Source organism: Rhipicephalus microplus, chromosome 1, assembly GCF_043290135.1.
Source record: "Rhipicephalus microplus isolate Deutch F79 chromosome 1, USDA_Rmic, whole genome shotgun sequence".
In the NCBI taxonomy this organism is placed as follows: Eukaryota; Metazoa; Arthropoda; class Arachnida; order Ixodida; family Ixodidae; genus Rhipicephalus; species Rhipicephalus microplus.
In genome coordinates, this window is record NC_134700.1 from 251,473,445 (window position 1) to 251,488,749 (window position 15,305).

The 15,305-nt window shown below is 50.1% G+C and overlaps 1 protein-coding gene across 2 annotated transcripts in view; it reads left to right on the top strand.

Annotated features, from left to right (window-relative positions):
- Positions 1-12,055: 12,055 nt before the first annotated feature.
- Positions 12,056-15,305, top strand: part of LOC119186389 (high affinity cAMP-specific and IBMX-insensitive 3',5'-cyclic phosphodiesterase 8B) — a 320,801-nt gene continuing 317,551 nt past the window's right edge. Inside the window, exon 1 of one of the 2 annotated variants that reach the window (XM_037435030.2) lies at positions 12,056-13,936. In XM_037435030.2, coding sequence (XP_037290927.2) covers positions 13,619-13,936 — 318 coding nt within the window. In that variant the 5' untranslated portion in view covers positions 12,056-13,618. The remainder of the gene's footprint in view (positions 13,937-15,305) is intronic. The other variant, XM_037435037.2, reaches the window with a different exon arrangement.

Genomic DNA, 15,305 nt, shown 5'->3' on the forward strand with positions numbered 1-15,305 from the left:
TACCAGAGCCCAACTCGTCGAGGAACAGCGAAATGACCCGACACTCAAAGCTGTCTTTGCTAAAGTGAATAAAGAGTTCAAATCGGGAAAGGGCCACTGTTACGATTTCATCGAAGATAAAGGATTGCTTTATCGACGCTACCGCCTTGCCACTGGCAGGACGTTTAAACAGCTGGTCACTCCGAAAGCGTTCCGGGTAGGCATACTGGACATTGCTCATGGCAGTATCACGGCGGGACACCAAGGCATCAAAAGAACTACTGATCGTGTCCTAGAAGAATTTTATTGGCCTGACCTGAACGGAGACGTAAAGCGCTTTGTCAAGTCTTGCGACAAGTGCCAGAGAACTACCCCTAAAGGAAAAGTTGGAGTCGAACCACTAGGCAACATGCCTCTTATCCGGACACCTTTTGAAAGGGTCGCGGTTGATTTAATCGGCCCATTTTCACCAAGATCGGACCGTGGGAACCGATATGTTCTGACACTTATCGATTTTGCGACTCGCTACCCTGACGCTGTAGCATTGCCCGCAATCGATGCAGTTCACATTGCGGAAGCACTCATCGAGATTTTTTCCCGCATCGGCTTGCCAAAGGAAATCGTCACCGACCAAGGGGCAAGTTTTACCTCAGAATTAATGAATGAGGTTAGCAGGCTTCTCTCCGTGAAGATGCTAAAGACAACCCCATATCATGCGATGGCGAACGGTCTCGTGGAGAAATTTAATGGCACCCTGAAGACAATGCTAAAGAGAATGTGCCAAGAGAGACCTCGATCTTGGGACAGGTACCTAGCTCCGCTACTCTTTGCATATAGGGAAGTTCCACAGACAAGCCTCGGGTTCTCTCCGTTTCAGCTCATTTACGGCCGCCACGTCCGAGGACCGCTAACCGTGCTGAGAGAACTGTGGACAAATGAGGGGCTAGACGCAGAAACGCGGACGACTTACACCTACGTCTTTGATTTGCGCAATCGCCTAGAGGAGACTTGCAAGATAGCCCATGAACAGCTGGAGAAGGCTCGTGTGAAGCAGAAAACCTATTATGACAGGAAAAGTCGCCCTAGAAAATTATGCCCAGGCAACAAGGTTTTAATTCTGCTCCCGACTGACTCCAACAAGCTGTTAATGCAGTGGAAAGGGCCGTTCCAAGTCATCGAACGGAAAAATGATGTCGACTACGTCATCGATGTGTTTGGGAAAAACAAGATTTTTCATATCAACATGCTCAAAAAATACGAAGAGCGCAGTATTGCTCCAGATGGGAAAGGGCCAGGTGCTGCATCCAGTTGCTTACGCAAGTCGTAATTTATTGCCCCGAGAAACCCACTATTCAACAATAGAACGGGAATGCCTTGCACTTGTTTGGGCAGTGCAAAAATTTCATATTTACCTCTATGGCAAACCTTTTGTCATTCAGTCAGACCACCAACCATTACAGTATTTAAATTCCGCCAAACACGTGAACAACAGAGTGTTGAGGTGGAGTCTCCTTATGCAGGAGTACTCATTCACAGTTCATTACATCAAAGGTTGTGACAATGTTGGAGCCGACTACTTGAGTCGCGCATAACTGCCGTTTAGGTAGCAACGTGGTTCTTAATACTACTAGCCCTCAGTCGTGAATAGTTGACTCCTAGTTGCGACATAGCAACCCTACTTGTACGGTAGTTTTCCAACCGAACTGTAAGCAGCCTTCTGTGAACATTCTGCTACTATGTACATGCGACCCCTAAGACAATGCAGTGCAGTGCAGGGACCGTGCAGTGACCGTGCAGTGCAGTGACCATTCGTTCGCCCCGCGCCCTTGTAGTAGAATAGTTGCAAACAACTTTCTCGGAAAAGGGGGTGATGTCATAATATGTGCTGCGCGGGCGCGAAACAGAAACTAAAAAAACGACAATAGTGTGCCGTGCGGTGGCGAAGAGGATGTGATGTGTGCGTGTATGTGCCGGGCGGTGCCTACGAGGAAGACGACAGCTCGTGAGGCGCGGCCTCGAGCGTGGGTGACCCGTGCCTTCGGCAGTGCGCGAGGTACGTCGTTCGAGGCAGGACTACCTCGTTGGGCGTCTGGCCCATAGGTACGACCCAGGCCACGTCGCGACACTCGTACCAGCCGAGTGGACAGCTCAGCCTCCGCTAGACGACCGGTCTAGGAGAGCTGGCGCCAGGTTCCTGAACCTGTCCTTGTCCCGCTGGTCGTGGAGAGCTGGCGCCGGGTGCCTGAACCTGCCCTTGCGCCGCTGTTCCAGGAGGGCTGGCGTGGGTTTCCGAGGCGGACTGCAGGTGCTCAAGGGCACAACTCCCTGCCGCCGGTACACGTGGGTCGTCGGCTCCAGTTCGTCGACAGTGGCGCTGAGCCACTGGAGTTCGACGCGGCGACCCTGCGTCTCCCGACTTCGTCACTGCAGGTGACGACGCCGCCCAACGTCGACTTCGCCACTGAATGGTGCCGACGGGGCATCAACGACGGCCCAGGCTACTACCCCGACGACCTGAACTGTAGGCCGAACGTTCTACTTATTCATTTAGTTTCGCCGCGTGTTTTTGTGTTAGGAACTTCGTAATGTGTGGGTTGTCCATGTGTGAAGGGTACAATAGAAGTTGGACGTGTGTTTGTGCACTGGCGTGCTGTCTGATTCTTTCTGGAGCGGTCCTGCCCCAATAACATCACAAACATGTACTATCAGAGTCAAATGAAACCCGAACAGCGGCAAGCCTGGCACGTAGCAATATGTGGGGTTTAACGTCCCAAAACCACCATATGATTATGAGAAACGCCGTAGTGGAGGGCTCCGGAAATTTTGACCACCTGGGAGTCTTTAACATGCACCCACATCAGCGGCAAGCCTTCGCGATGCTATCATGCGCTCCGTCCACTGATCACTAGGAACAGGCATGCATATGCGGGGAGCTGCCGAAAAGGATACGCGCGCCTGTCAATCGTGATAACTAGATGGCACGCACTACACTATCGCAAAGGCTTGCCACTGTTCGGGTTTCATTTGACGCTGATAGTATACACTCGATGGTTCACACAAACACAGCCACACAAAAAATGTGTCACAAAAGGACAGATACACATATGAATATTGCAAGGTAAACAAGAGGCACAAATAAAACATGAAAATGTACATTTCACATATTTACATGTTGGTCTGTGCATTTCTGCCGGCGCATCGACACATCATCCTACCAATACCAGGACAGCCGAAAGACAAGTTTCACTCGTCCGTGACAGACCAACACAAAAGGGCAAGACCAGTGCCGAAGGAATTCCTTTTCACCGAGGAAGAAGAGCTCCTCCGACAAAACAGACAGCAGCTCCGAGTACAATTCGTCTAGGATCGGACAGAGCGCGCGGCGGTGGTGGCACGCTGGAACCGCCTCGCAGTGGTTGCGCCAGAGGCAGAAAGAACCGGCAACAATGAGAAGACAAGCGAAGCGGCCTCGAGAATAACGCCCAGAAGAAACGAGGCGATTTACCCTGAGGCAGCGAAATCCAGCATGTACGGCTCTCCAAAATACACGAGCAATGACACAATGGTTCAGAAAATGCTGATTTGTTTCCCGAAGAGAGCGGTTCGGACATGTTGCTGACTGGACCATTATCCACCTTTCGAGGCGGTCGAGAGTGGGAAGCACACCCCATCCCAGGCGCCACATGAAGTCTCGGAGGTGTCCAGGCAGATAAGAAGCCGTTAACGTGCTCCAAGACACGCGACTAGAGCGAGCGCGGCGGGCTGGGGGAACCATCGGAAGCAACAAAGCAGCAGTTGTCTCAACTATATGGTTGTTCTGCGCATCTATGTCCGAACAGGTCGACTGGACATGGCGAAAAAATGCAACAGTTGTTGCATAAAACGAAGGAAGTGTTATTGACTGTGGCCCCCTGTTAAGGTGCACATTGGGCATTGCTACGACGCGCGCCTCCGACGACGTTACGAAAGGCGCCACGAATCTCACCGCTGCAACCACTGTTTCGAAAGACGGCGATGCCAACACGGTCCCGAAGGCGCCACTGCTTCGAACTCCGCCGGGAAGGTCACCAGCCGTTTGGTAGCGTAGGTTTCTCAGCTCGCGACTGCTTCTGCGCAGAGCTGATAGACGAGCGGACGAGACGACGGTAAGTTAAACAAGGTTTATGTACAGCATATATACAGAGGCGTTACAAATTCGGCACTGGGGCCGACAGCTTAGAGACCCGAAGAGCCGAGCTCTCCTCTCTAACACATAGGTCTCTTCCTCGCGACGCGCAGCAGGGCTTTTTTTTATACGCACCGGGTGGATTCTTTGAGTAACCAAATGTCCAACGAGAAGCGCCGCTGGTCGTGAGGTCAGAATCCTCCAATGGGGTCGCCGCTGGGCCGCGTCATTCTCATCGAATGCGGAGCCGCTGCGCTGCACGTGGCTGCACCCAAGGACGAGTGACGTCGCCAGGCATTGCGTCAGACTCGCCAGACAGGAAGGCGCCGATTGCTTCGACGCGCTCGTGGGTTGTGGAGCTCGCTGTCCGTTACTCGACATAAAGGCGCCACCACGTGATGACGCCGTTGAGTTGTTCGCGTCAGGCGGGCTCGCGTGCTGGCCTTGACACAGATTGCCTTTTTCAAAGGCATGGACGTTCGGTGTGGACTCGCAGGCATAACAGCATCAAGTACTGAAGGTGAGTCTGGGTTCTCATATATTATAATATGCAAGCGTTCGTGCGGGAGATTCTTCTCCTTGCACTATAGGCGCAAAAAGAAGCACAGTGCCAGCAGCCGACAGTGTATGGACACTGAAATAAATCAAAGCCTCCCTGAGAACGCTGCTGTCCAGTGCTGCACGAAAGACCAACTCACTGCCGCCTGAGGGAAAAAAGGAACACAAAGCCAACTGCAGTGATCGCAAGTTACGTAAAGGTGGTTGCACGACGTTATAAAGGTACCAAATGCGACCGCGAAACACAGTCTGCGCAAGGTGCCTCCGCTCAAGAAGCGGAAAGTAAAAATCCCGTGTGTCCTGAATTTTCAGTCTTACTTCTTTGAAAGCGTTTAACCAAAAGGATTCGCAAGTGCCGTAGTGGTTGTGTGAAATACCTAAAATACGAAGGGACGCGGCTGGCTGAATAGGAAAGAAAGTGCTGAGCCTGGAGTTTGGAGAGCCAATGAAGAAATACCGGGATTTGGAGATGTTCAACGCTGCACCTGAAATGTCGCGATACTGGAAAAATACACGCAGGATGCGTGAAAGGCTACCTTCCTCTGAAAGGTACAAGGTTATGCCGTCAGCGAAAGCTGCGACTTTCACGACACTGTTACCAGGAAGCGCAAGGCCCCGGACGCGTGAATCCGCGTCAAGAGCACGCAAATATGCCTCAAGGCTGAGAACAAACAGCACAGGAGGCATTGGACATCTTTGACGGACCCCACGTGTAATGGAAAAGGCAGCACTTTCCCAGCCATCCTGAACTAATGTGCTTTTTAGACCAGTTTAGGTATTTCTGATTATTCCCACAAACGAATGAGGAAAGCCCAAGGCTGTGAGTACATTAAATATATACGCGTGCTCTAGTCGGTCAGATGCTTTTCCCTGGTCCAAAGACACAACGATACCACGCGCAGACCTTGACGAAGTGTGGGCTATGATATCACGCGTAGTAAATGGCAAGCTGTGTATTTCTTGTCCAGGTACTGATGAAGCCTTGTGATGGCCCACTAGGGCGTTCAACAGGCCCCTCAAACGTTGAACGACTACCATCGCAAATATATTGCAGTCGACGTTGAGGAGCGTGATAGGCCTCCAATCTTCAGGATTAACAGAGGAAGCATCACTTTTTGGGGTAAACACAATGCGTCCATCTCGAAAACTGGATGGAAAGACACCGTCCTCGTAACATCGCCGGATAACCGCGGTAAAGGAAGCACCAATCTCATTCCAAAAGGTTAAGTAAAACTCAACAGGAAAACCATCTAGCCCAGGGGCTGTTCCACATTTCATAGATTTCAGTGCTCATTTACCTCTTCAACTGATGGATGGATGTGCAGGCAATCCACCGTTTGTTGAGGAATACTGGGCAAACATCTAAGCATTGATGTTTTTCATCACAGTTTGTCCGCATGGTCTAACACGACATTGCTTCAAAATGAAAGGAGTTAACAATACTGAAGAAAAAGGCCAGAGATAACATCTCATAACAAGAAGCAGCTGCATCCATTACGCGGCGATGGTCCCGTCGCCGGCGCTGCACCAAAGCCACCAAAACCTCGTCGCCTCGCGAAGCACGTCCAAAACCACCTACACCTCCCCCACTCTGACCAAGCGCTGTCGGTTCCAAGAACAAAAACGCTCCTGCTAGCAGTGCAGCTGACGCTTCATCCTTATTTCCCAGTCAGAACGCAGCCATTTTAAAGGAAAATAATGCCTCTACCAGCAATGCAGGTGACGCTTGGCCCGAACTACCAAAGACGCATGCGCTTGATGAGAGGCATCAGATTTCGACAGTGAGGGACACTTCATCGGTACCTCATAACTTGACGGATGAAGGACAACTTATCGGCATGGTTAGCGACTTTTTACGTGTACGACATGGCATCGAAGTGGTCGGAGCGGCAGGAAGAGAAGAGGCTGTGGCATTTTCCGCGCTGTTTTCCGGTATAACAGGTGTGGTAGGGTCAACTCCAACAGCAGCAGCCTGAGAACTGGGCTCATTTGTGCACTGAACATGAAGTGGCGTCAGAGAGGGGACGCCGACGCTGTTTGCAAAGCAGTGCGCTGCGTCTTTCGAAGCGCACGGTCCCTGCACCAGGAAAAAAGGCAGACGCGCATAGCGTTGCATCGACAATCAAGCTCTCATCATAGTGTAACATAGTAAACATGTTACTCTATATGGTTTCATTGCGTGCTTCGTTCGAAGGAACTTGAAGGGGTGAGGCCAGCACAGCGTCCGTGACCTCCTACACGTCCGCCGAGTCGGTAGTTGGTTCCGTTGCCGGTGTCAGTGGTGGAAAGGTACCAGCGGCATCGTCTGAGTAAGAGCGGCGGACAGGGCAAACAGCAGTTGGGTGGCCGTCCCCGCAGCGTCGGCACGGGCGGTCACATCTTTCACCTACGTGACCATGCACACCACAGCGACCACAATACGGTGTTGTGCACTGGACTCGTGGATGGTCCCGCGAGCCGCATCTTCGACATACACGCTGAAGACCACGGTAGTCGAACGTGGCACGGTGACCGCAGATGCGCAGGTAGTTCGGCACAGGATTAGCGGCGTTAATCTCCATTCGAACAAACCGCGTTCCAGTGAGTACGCCGCGTCGCCCACTCATCAAACCACTGGTGACCGTGATAACGCTTGGACGAGAGCTTCGTTTGAGACGAACGATGGCAGGAACAGGCAGGATATGTTGGTCACTTGTGGGCCAACGTGAACAACTTGAACGCGCTCACCGCCAATCACCAGGCAGCCAGCATTGATGATTAAAGACATGGAGGCTATGCTCTTCACGGTGACTTGGAAGCTTTGAGCTCCCTGATGCTGCACGCAGTATACCTCTAATAGGCCGACTATTGAGGCAGTCGCATCAACGGTCTCGGCACTATCTTCATAGGGACAACAACGTCGAAGACAAGCGCTTTCGAAGGCGCTTAAGACGCGACGAGCACAATGGCTCCTGCTGATGGACGCCTCTGACGTAAGAAGGTTAAGGTTAAGGATATTGTAGGTATACAGCCGGCGGATCTAGCCTTGCATAATTTGCAGGTAATTGCCCCGCCCGGTTTCTTCTTTGCTAAATGAAGCTGTGTCCTTTGTTTTTTTTTTTAAATAAGCACGAGCAGGCTTTTAAAATAAAAATCGTTCATAGCGCGACGTAAGCCTGCATAAGACACTATTCCACGTGCAGTACTGTGCCGGTACTCTATCTCGCTGAACTATACACCAAGCATAATTGTCACCCTGACGTAAGACGCAAAGGGACGTACGCAGGGAGTCAACAGACTGCTCGCGAAGCTCTCTTGCTAAAACCAAAGAGGTTGCACCCAGTGAGTTTAACATGACAAGCCTTTCTGTATGGTCAGATAGTGCTTAAAGTGCGTCCTTGTGATACTATATAGGTTTTTTTTAATGCGGAGCATGTCCTTTTGAAATTCGGCGACATTGAGCGTATCTATCTATCTATCTATCTATCTATCTATCTATCTATCTATCTATCTATCTATCTATCTATCTATCTATCTATCTATCTATCTATCTATCTATCTATCTATCTATCTATCTATCTATCTATCTATCTATCTATCTATCTATCTATCTATCTATCTATCTATCTATCTATCTATCTATCTATCTATCTATCTATCTATCTATCTATCTATCTATCTATCTATCTATCTATCTATCTATCTATCTATCTATCTATCTATCTATCTATCTATCTATCTCTATCTATCTATCTATCTATCTATCTATCTATCTATCTATCTATCTATCTATCTATCTATCTATCTATCTATCTATCTATCTATCTATCTATCTATCTAGCCGCTTACGTTTGGGTGCTCTCGTGGTCACCCCCTTAGCTTGGCGTGAACCAAAATTAGCATGGGAGGGTAAAATGGTTTGACGAATATGACGCGCTGGTGAAGACATGAATAATGGCACAATCCCGTCGCGTACGTTGTCAAACACTTCTCACCAGACAGTGGCACATACTCATGGGCGAATGTGTGCCGCTGGTAAGCGGGTATGTGCCACCGGTGATTGACACTTAGTATCTACCCAGAAACGAGGAGCACACACACAGGACATTTCAACGTGTGAGCGTTCAGCAATACTCGATAATGGTAGCGTCAACCCAACGAAGGCATAGAATAAATGTCAGTGTTAAGAAAAACCTGACATAGGCAGCGTAGAATCATGTGAGGGGGGCGGTGTGGCAGGCGAAGTGGAAGCAGGATCACGATGGGCCCTCGGGCCGCTCTAGGTGGCCAGACACTGCTGTGCTTCGGTGACCCTTCTGGCCCAGCTCACTGTCCGGAGCTGTAACCCTGGTTGCGAGCTGTGCAGAGCAGCCTCCCATCGCACCTGGTGTTCTGACTCTTGCCACGGGGGCTTGGGTTTGTTCAGACAATTTAAAAATACGTGATGGAGGTCGGCTGTGTTGCTAGGACGTAAGTTGCAATAAGGAGAGGTTTCGCCATGCGTCGCTTCACAATACAGGCTTCACCATACGACATCTAATATCGCAGTAACATTGCGTGGTACAAGCGTGAATTGCTATCGGGCGTCAGAGCATGTCATTATCATAACGACTTCGTGGTTTAAAGCCAGCCGCCCCAGCGTGGTGGTCTATATAGTGGCTAACGTACTCGGCTGCTGACCCGCAGGTCGCGGGATCGAATCCCGGCTGCGGCGTCTGCATTTCCGATAGAGGTGGAAATGCTGTAGACCCATGTGCTCAGATTTGGGTGCACGTTAAAGAATACCAGGTGGTTGAAATTTCCGGAGCTCTCCGCTACGGTGTCTCTCATAATTATATAGTGATTTTGGGACGTTAAACCCCACAAATCAATCAATCAGTCAATCAAAGCCGGCCACCCATTACAAAAGAGTCCCACGTTACAGCGCATATTGGTTGGTACATGGAGGGATCAAAAACATTTCTAGCGTGTAATTGCTCGTGGTTTAAAGGATGTGCTACCCATTACACAGAATGCAGCCATAGACGAAAGCTTCACTGACACAAGCCACTTCCAACTTTATCGATTACATTGTAGTCATGAACAATTTAAACTTCTTGAGTGACATCATGCAATACAAAGTATGCACGAAGTGGTTGAAGTATACATTATATAGGGACAGCACATCGCTATCGCTTCATCTTAAAAGCCAAGCTTAAGGGTCTCCCAATCTTCAATTTTTTAATAGATAGATAGATAGATAGATAGATAGATAGATAGATAGATAGATAGATAGATAGATAGATAGATAGATAGATAGATAGATAGATAGGTTGTGTGGATAGTGAATTTCAAACCGATTAGAATGCGAATCAAATAGTGATGACACCAAATCGAATGCGAACAGTAATCGAACGCCGTTCGAGTAGTTTTTGAATAGCAAGTAGACCATTTTCAAAGCAGCCTCAGAACATTGCAACCTTTTCTTTGAAACAAATGTTCACGAAATTTCACCAAAGACCTTTGATGTTAACTTTAATCGACTCAAAATACCACAATACCGAAAACAAAGGTAAGCTCGTATTAGGCAGCCTGCGTAATGTTTTGCAACTGTAGCTTCAAATACAGCATTCGCTAACGCTATCAATGCGAGACCTTGTCGCCTCATTTGAAATAACGTTTGGACACAAAAACTGAACATTTTTATACCAAACACTGCGGATAGAGCGAAAAATGTAATGAAGTCGATCAGTCTGTCGTCACAACATGTCCTGCGCGCCGAAACCATGTAACAATCGGAGCCTAAATCTAAATCTGTCAGAACGATTCCCACAAACGCAACACTCGCATCTGTTGCAAGTCATAAAGCTGCAAACAGTTATTACAACAGCTTCAGCATATATTAGTAAAAAGTGAACAAGAATTTATTTATTTATTTATTTATTTATTCATTTGATTTGCATACACATATACACAAGGACACAAAGGAAAGAGGGAGAGAGCAAGCTGGCAACTGCCACCTGGAGGGGCACAACGCACGTTCATCCGTCAATCAATGTAGTGTCAATGGTCTCGTAAAAGCGTGGGCTGTGCACGGATAATTTAAGAGATTAAAAGAAGAAGAATGACCTTTAACTGATGCAAAGTTTGGTTGTTTTAAGGTTCTCCCGTCGGAGCTGATTATTCGAAAAATATCTGAAATATCAAATGTTTTTGAATGTGTACTATTCGATTCGAGTACCGAATCGAATACTGGGCCATTCAATTCATTATTCTAATTTTTCGAATATTCGCACACCACTAATATATTGATAGCTAGAAAGAAAGAAACAGTCAAAGGATATTTGGTTTGCTACGAAGGCTTCACAATTAAAAGCCACACAGGCAGCTGCTTGCTTTCTGCTTCGGACGAGTTCCTACAATGCACGGGACTGTCGCAGTATAATATTTTTCTTGACCTATGAACAGGTGCGAAAAGCTTGTTCACTTCTCTGCAGTAAGAAGCGCGCCGTAGTGGCTGCCCCTGAGTTTTAAACAAAAAAGTAGGACAGTGTGTTTTTGCACACAGTGGGAAAGAAACAGATAAGCACCAAACATTACAGGCAAAGGTAACGCGACTAGCTGGTGCATGTGAGATGACTTGCCGCTTTCAAGGGCCACTCACCAAACCGGGTTTAAAGACGACGGGGTGATTTTCTCCTCTCCTTCATACACACGATGCATCCTCCTCGCCCCTCAGTTCTTGAATGCACGTGAACGATATCAGCACTAAGCGCTAGAGCCTATCAGGATTCTGTGCTTCTCGGCTGCACGCTGTTATCGCCGCTTGTGCCGTTGTGAACACACACAAAAAAAGAAGTCTGATCGGTTGATTGTGCGTGATTTTCATGTGAGACAAGGAAGAATGGATGCGCGGCTACATAGCAAAGCAGTGCAGGAGACAAATCAAATGTGATAGTTCGCGTATATCAACGAATCGAGAGTATGCACGCTGTAGATGTCTCGGGAACTACTGTCTACGTCACAGTAGTGCGCGAAGAAGGACGAGAAATATCAGGAAAGAATATTGTTACGTAAAAATGATTTTTGTATTTTGAGAGCCTGGTGAGTGGCCCTTTCAACGACCAGACACTGCCACGACGAGCCTTCATTCATCAAAGTTCTTTGACAAAGTGTGCAAGTGTGAATATGAGTTGAAGACTTGACACCGGGAAACAATTAGAAGCTGCTGCTCCATTGTTCACACTCTCTTTTGTTACACCTGTGTGCGCGATAATACGCGGGACAGCGAGGCGCAGACGCGCGCATTGGGTTTTTCGATCCACGCAGTTGCCCTTGTCGCGGCTAGGGGGCGAATAATCGCGCTTGTCACGTTGCGCGGCTCCCGCCGGCTGGCGAGCGCCGGCTGCGAGCGTCTGCTTCCGACGCTGCGGCGCAAACGCGCCTCGCAGAAGGCCTCGGAGCCGCACTTGTCAGCGCCCCGTGCCGGGAGAGAATCGTCGCTGCCGCAGCTACAACCGTGAAAGCATGATTCGTTCCTGCTGGGCGTCCGAGTCGAAGAGACCGATGCACGCAGCAGCTGCTGGAGCAGGCGATGCGTGTTGACCTTGCTTTTACCAACGCTTTCTTCTCGTAAGCTTGGCGTGGCGGGTACCGCTACGCTGCGCGTAGTTCAAAGCAGCTGACTTGCTGTAGCAAGCGCGCCAAGAATCAAAAACACTACCTCCTTACGACTGCCGAACGGCGAGTGTCTCGGAGCGCCGGCGGCGTCCGCCTGCCCACCGCTGCCGCCTGCGCTGCTGGATTGTCTCTTTTTTGCTTGATTCCTCGGTCAACTTGTGAGTGCCCGTCGTATCCCCGATAACGAAGGAGCTCGCCTAGCAGCGGCCTTAGCTTCGCCCGGGCTTACCTCTGGATACGGCGATGTAACTGCCGGTGTCGCCGTTACGCTGGGTTTGTGCTGGACGCAAAATAGGATCTACGCAGTGCAAGCCGAAGTCGCTTCAGGGATTTCGATGGCTTCGTTCACCTCCTCAAGCAAAATTTCTGAAGACTCATTGGCACGTCACAGCTCCACATTTAGCCAGTGCGGACTGCCCCTAAGCCTGACAGTGCAGCCGAGGGTCTCCAGTGTCGTGGCTTTCAATACCAGCCACTCGTCAGAACCGCTAGCCGGGTAGCCACGGCTTCGTGCAGCTGTCCTCCAATTACGAAGATCTGAAGTTTGTGCGTGTGCAAGTGAATGTGTTTGTGCTAGCACCAGCGTACAAATAAGTGCCCCTTCTGCAAGTTTACGTCGGTGACCGCTGTGTGATCTTGATGCTCGACCGTCGCAACGAGACGCCAGCATGGTGACCTTGAAGCGGAACGGAATTGCCGAATTCTTGCGTCGTGTTCTAATCGCTGTTTCGACGATGCGCTACTGAAGCTCGAAATATTGCGAAATCGATTCGCTCGCAGGCCGCGCCATTCGACAGAGATTTGACCAATCTACAGTCGCGCCCGAATTGTGGCTGGAGGCCACCTGCGGATGAAGGCCGTGGCATTCCGTGGGAAAGGCGATTGCGGCTGTGGTTCGCCTATCGAATTGCAGCCCCTTCTTCATCTGTGTGACACTTGAAGACGCCGTTATCGGGCCGAGCAGGGAAGCGAGGCGGTGGAAGCTTTTCTTCTCATAGTCGCCGCGTTAAAGGAATCTGCAACCGCAAGGAACGGGCGCACGGATTGCCGGACCTCAGCGAATATCGTCGGTTCTCAGCGTGTTCTACCTGTGCCCCACGGAGTTATAGTGCTTGCTTTTTCGTGCTTTAGAGCTGCTATAGAGCCGATCACCAGCACGGCAGTGGTGCCGTGCCATTGTGGGTGCCGGGCGCCGCGCGGCGCCCGGCGCGACGACGTCGCCGCGGTCCGAGTGTCCCGTGTCCGGGAGGATGAGCGTTCGTGAGGTGTGCCACAAGAATGGGATGCACGCAAAGCGCCACTCAGCGCAGGGCCGGAGGTCGCGCGGGCCGCGGCGGCCCCGCGACGCCCTCGGCCGCCGGAGTACCGCCGTCTGCCTCGGACCTCTCGGCGGCCACCAACAATTCGGCGTCCAACAACCGGTGCCACGCTCCACCGAGCGCCCCCGAGTCTCAGCCGCAGCATCGCAACTCGCGGCCCCAGTGCCTCGAGGGCGCCAGACCTCTTTTCCGCCGCGCTACCAACTGGGAGGTCGTCACCGAGCGAAACGTGCCGCTTTTCGCAATGCTAGACGGCGGTGCGCCCGACGACGGAAGGGTAAGTCGGTGAACGCTTTAGCTGTTATAGGCCTTCCACTTTCACAGGTCTCAACATTAAGTGTTTAACATGGCGTCTTCCGCGATAACGCCAGGGTATTCGCGCTCGCAACGGCCTTTGGTTCTTGTCGCGGCTCCCACCAAAGACGCTGCTCTGAGCATGTGGTTTGGTGAGATGCATTTGGACAGTGTTAAATTCGACGTTAACATCATCTCCTGTCGTGCGCGAAGACGTCCGCGAACGGTTCATTGACCTGATGTAGCTCCGTAAGTGGGGAGGCATATTTGAAATATTTGTCAATATTTGAAATCTTGCCTCGACACATGAACTTGCCATTTTATCTGGCGCTGCTTTAGTCAGACTGCGATGTTAGCCTACGGATCGCACTAGAAACGCACTGGCTGTTGGGTGCACGTGCGGAGAGAGTCACGTTGCGCTCGTTTTGCGACTTGCTTTCCCTCGCCGATTCAGCGGCGTTACTGTAAGAAAACGTACGCGCGCGCGCGTGCGTGCGCGTTTTGCACCGAACTTTGAGCGTCTTATATGTGTTCCTGATTTGCAAGTGTTTGGTGACCCGTGGAGGCTCTCGGAATATCTATCGCCGTGCGCTACAAGAAAGGCCGAAAAGCGAGGAAAGTTGCAAACGAAGGGCCTTTTAATGCTTGAGTCGCTAATGCGCACAGACAATTTGCTATTGCAACTAACGCTTTCCTGCATTATAATTGAGGCCACTAAAGGCGGGGCATGAGTAAAAGCGGAAAACGCGAAAATAATCTTTCTGCTCGACGTTGCGAATAATTTTATGCCGGACGATGGGCCATTTGACATTTTATAGTTAGGTTGATATCGTATGCTATAAAGGTTATACGGGTTGGACAGCCTCTCGGTCTTTCCACCGATTGGTACAAAAATACACATCACGGACAAGCTGTGCAGCTTCACGAACACCACCTGAAGGTTTGTCCGTTTCGGTATAAATTAGCGCGGGCAGGCATTTGGGGAAGTATATCTTTGGAGGTTAACTTCAATAGCATAGTTTTGTTCACTTTAACTTTGGACACAGTTTGATCGAATATGATTGATTGGTTTTAAAACGACGCGCACACAATGATTGCGCTTCAAGAAGGGCAGTATTCTAAACAAAATAATCCTACGACGGGAGGCGTATTCATTCACCTTACAATATTCTGAGTCCAGTAATTCACACTGTGTGTGCTCTGCATGTTATGTTAGCATCCAGTTAGACGACGGGGTACGCCTCGTCATCACGCCGCAACCCCCCATTGAAATATACCATGAAAGCTTGGCCTCCTGTAGGAGTGTGGGGTAGGCAACTGGTATACCCCTACCGATGATCGTAACAGTGACG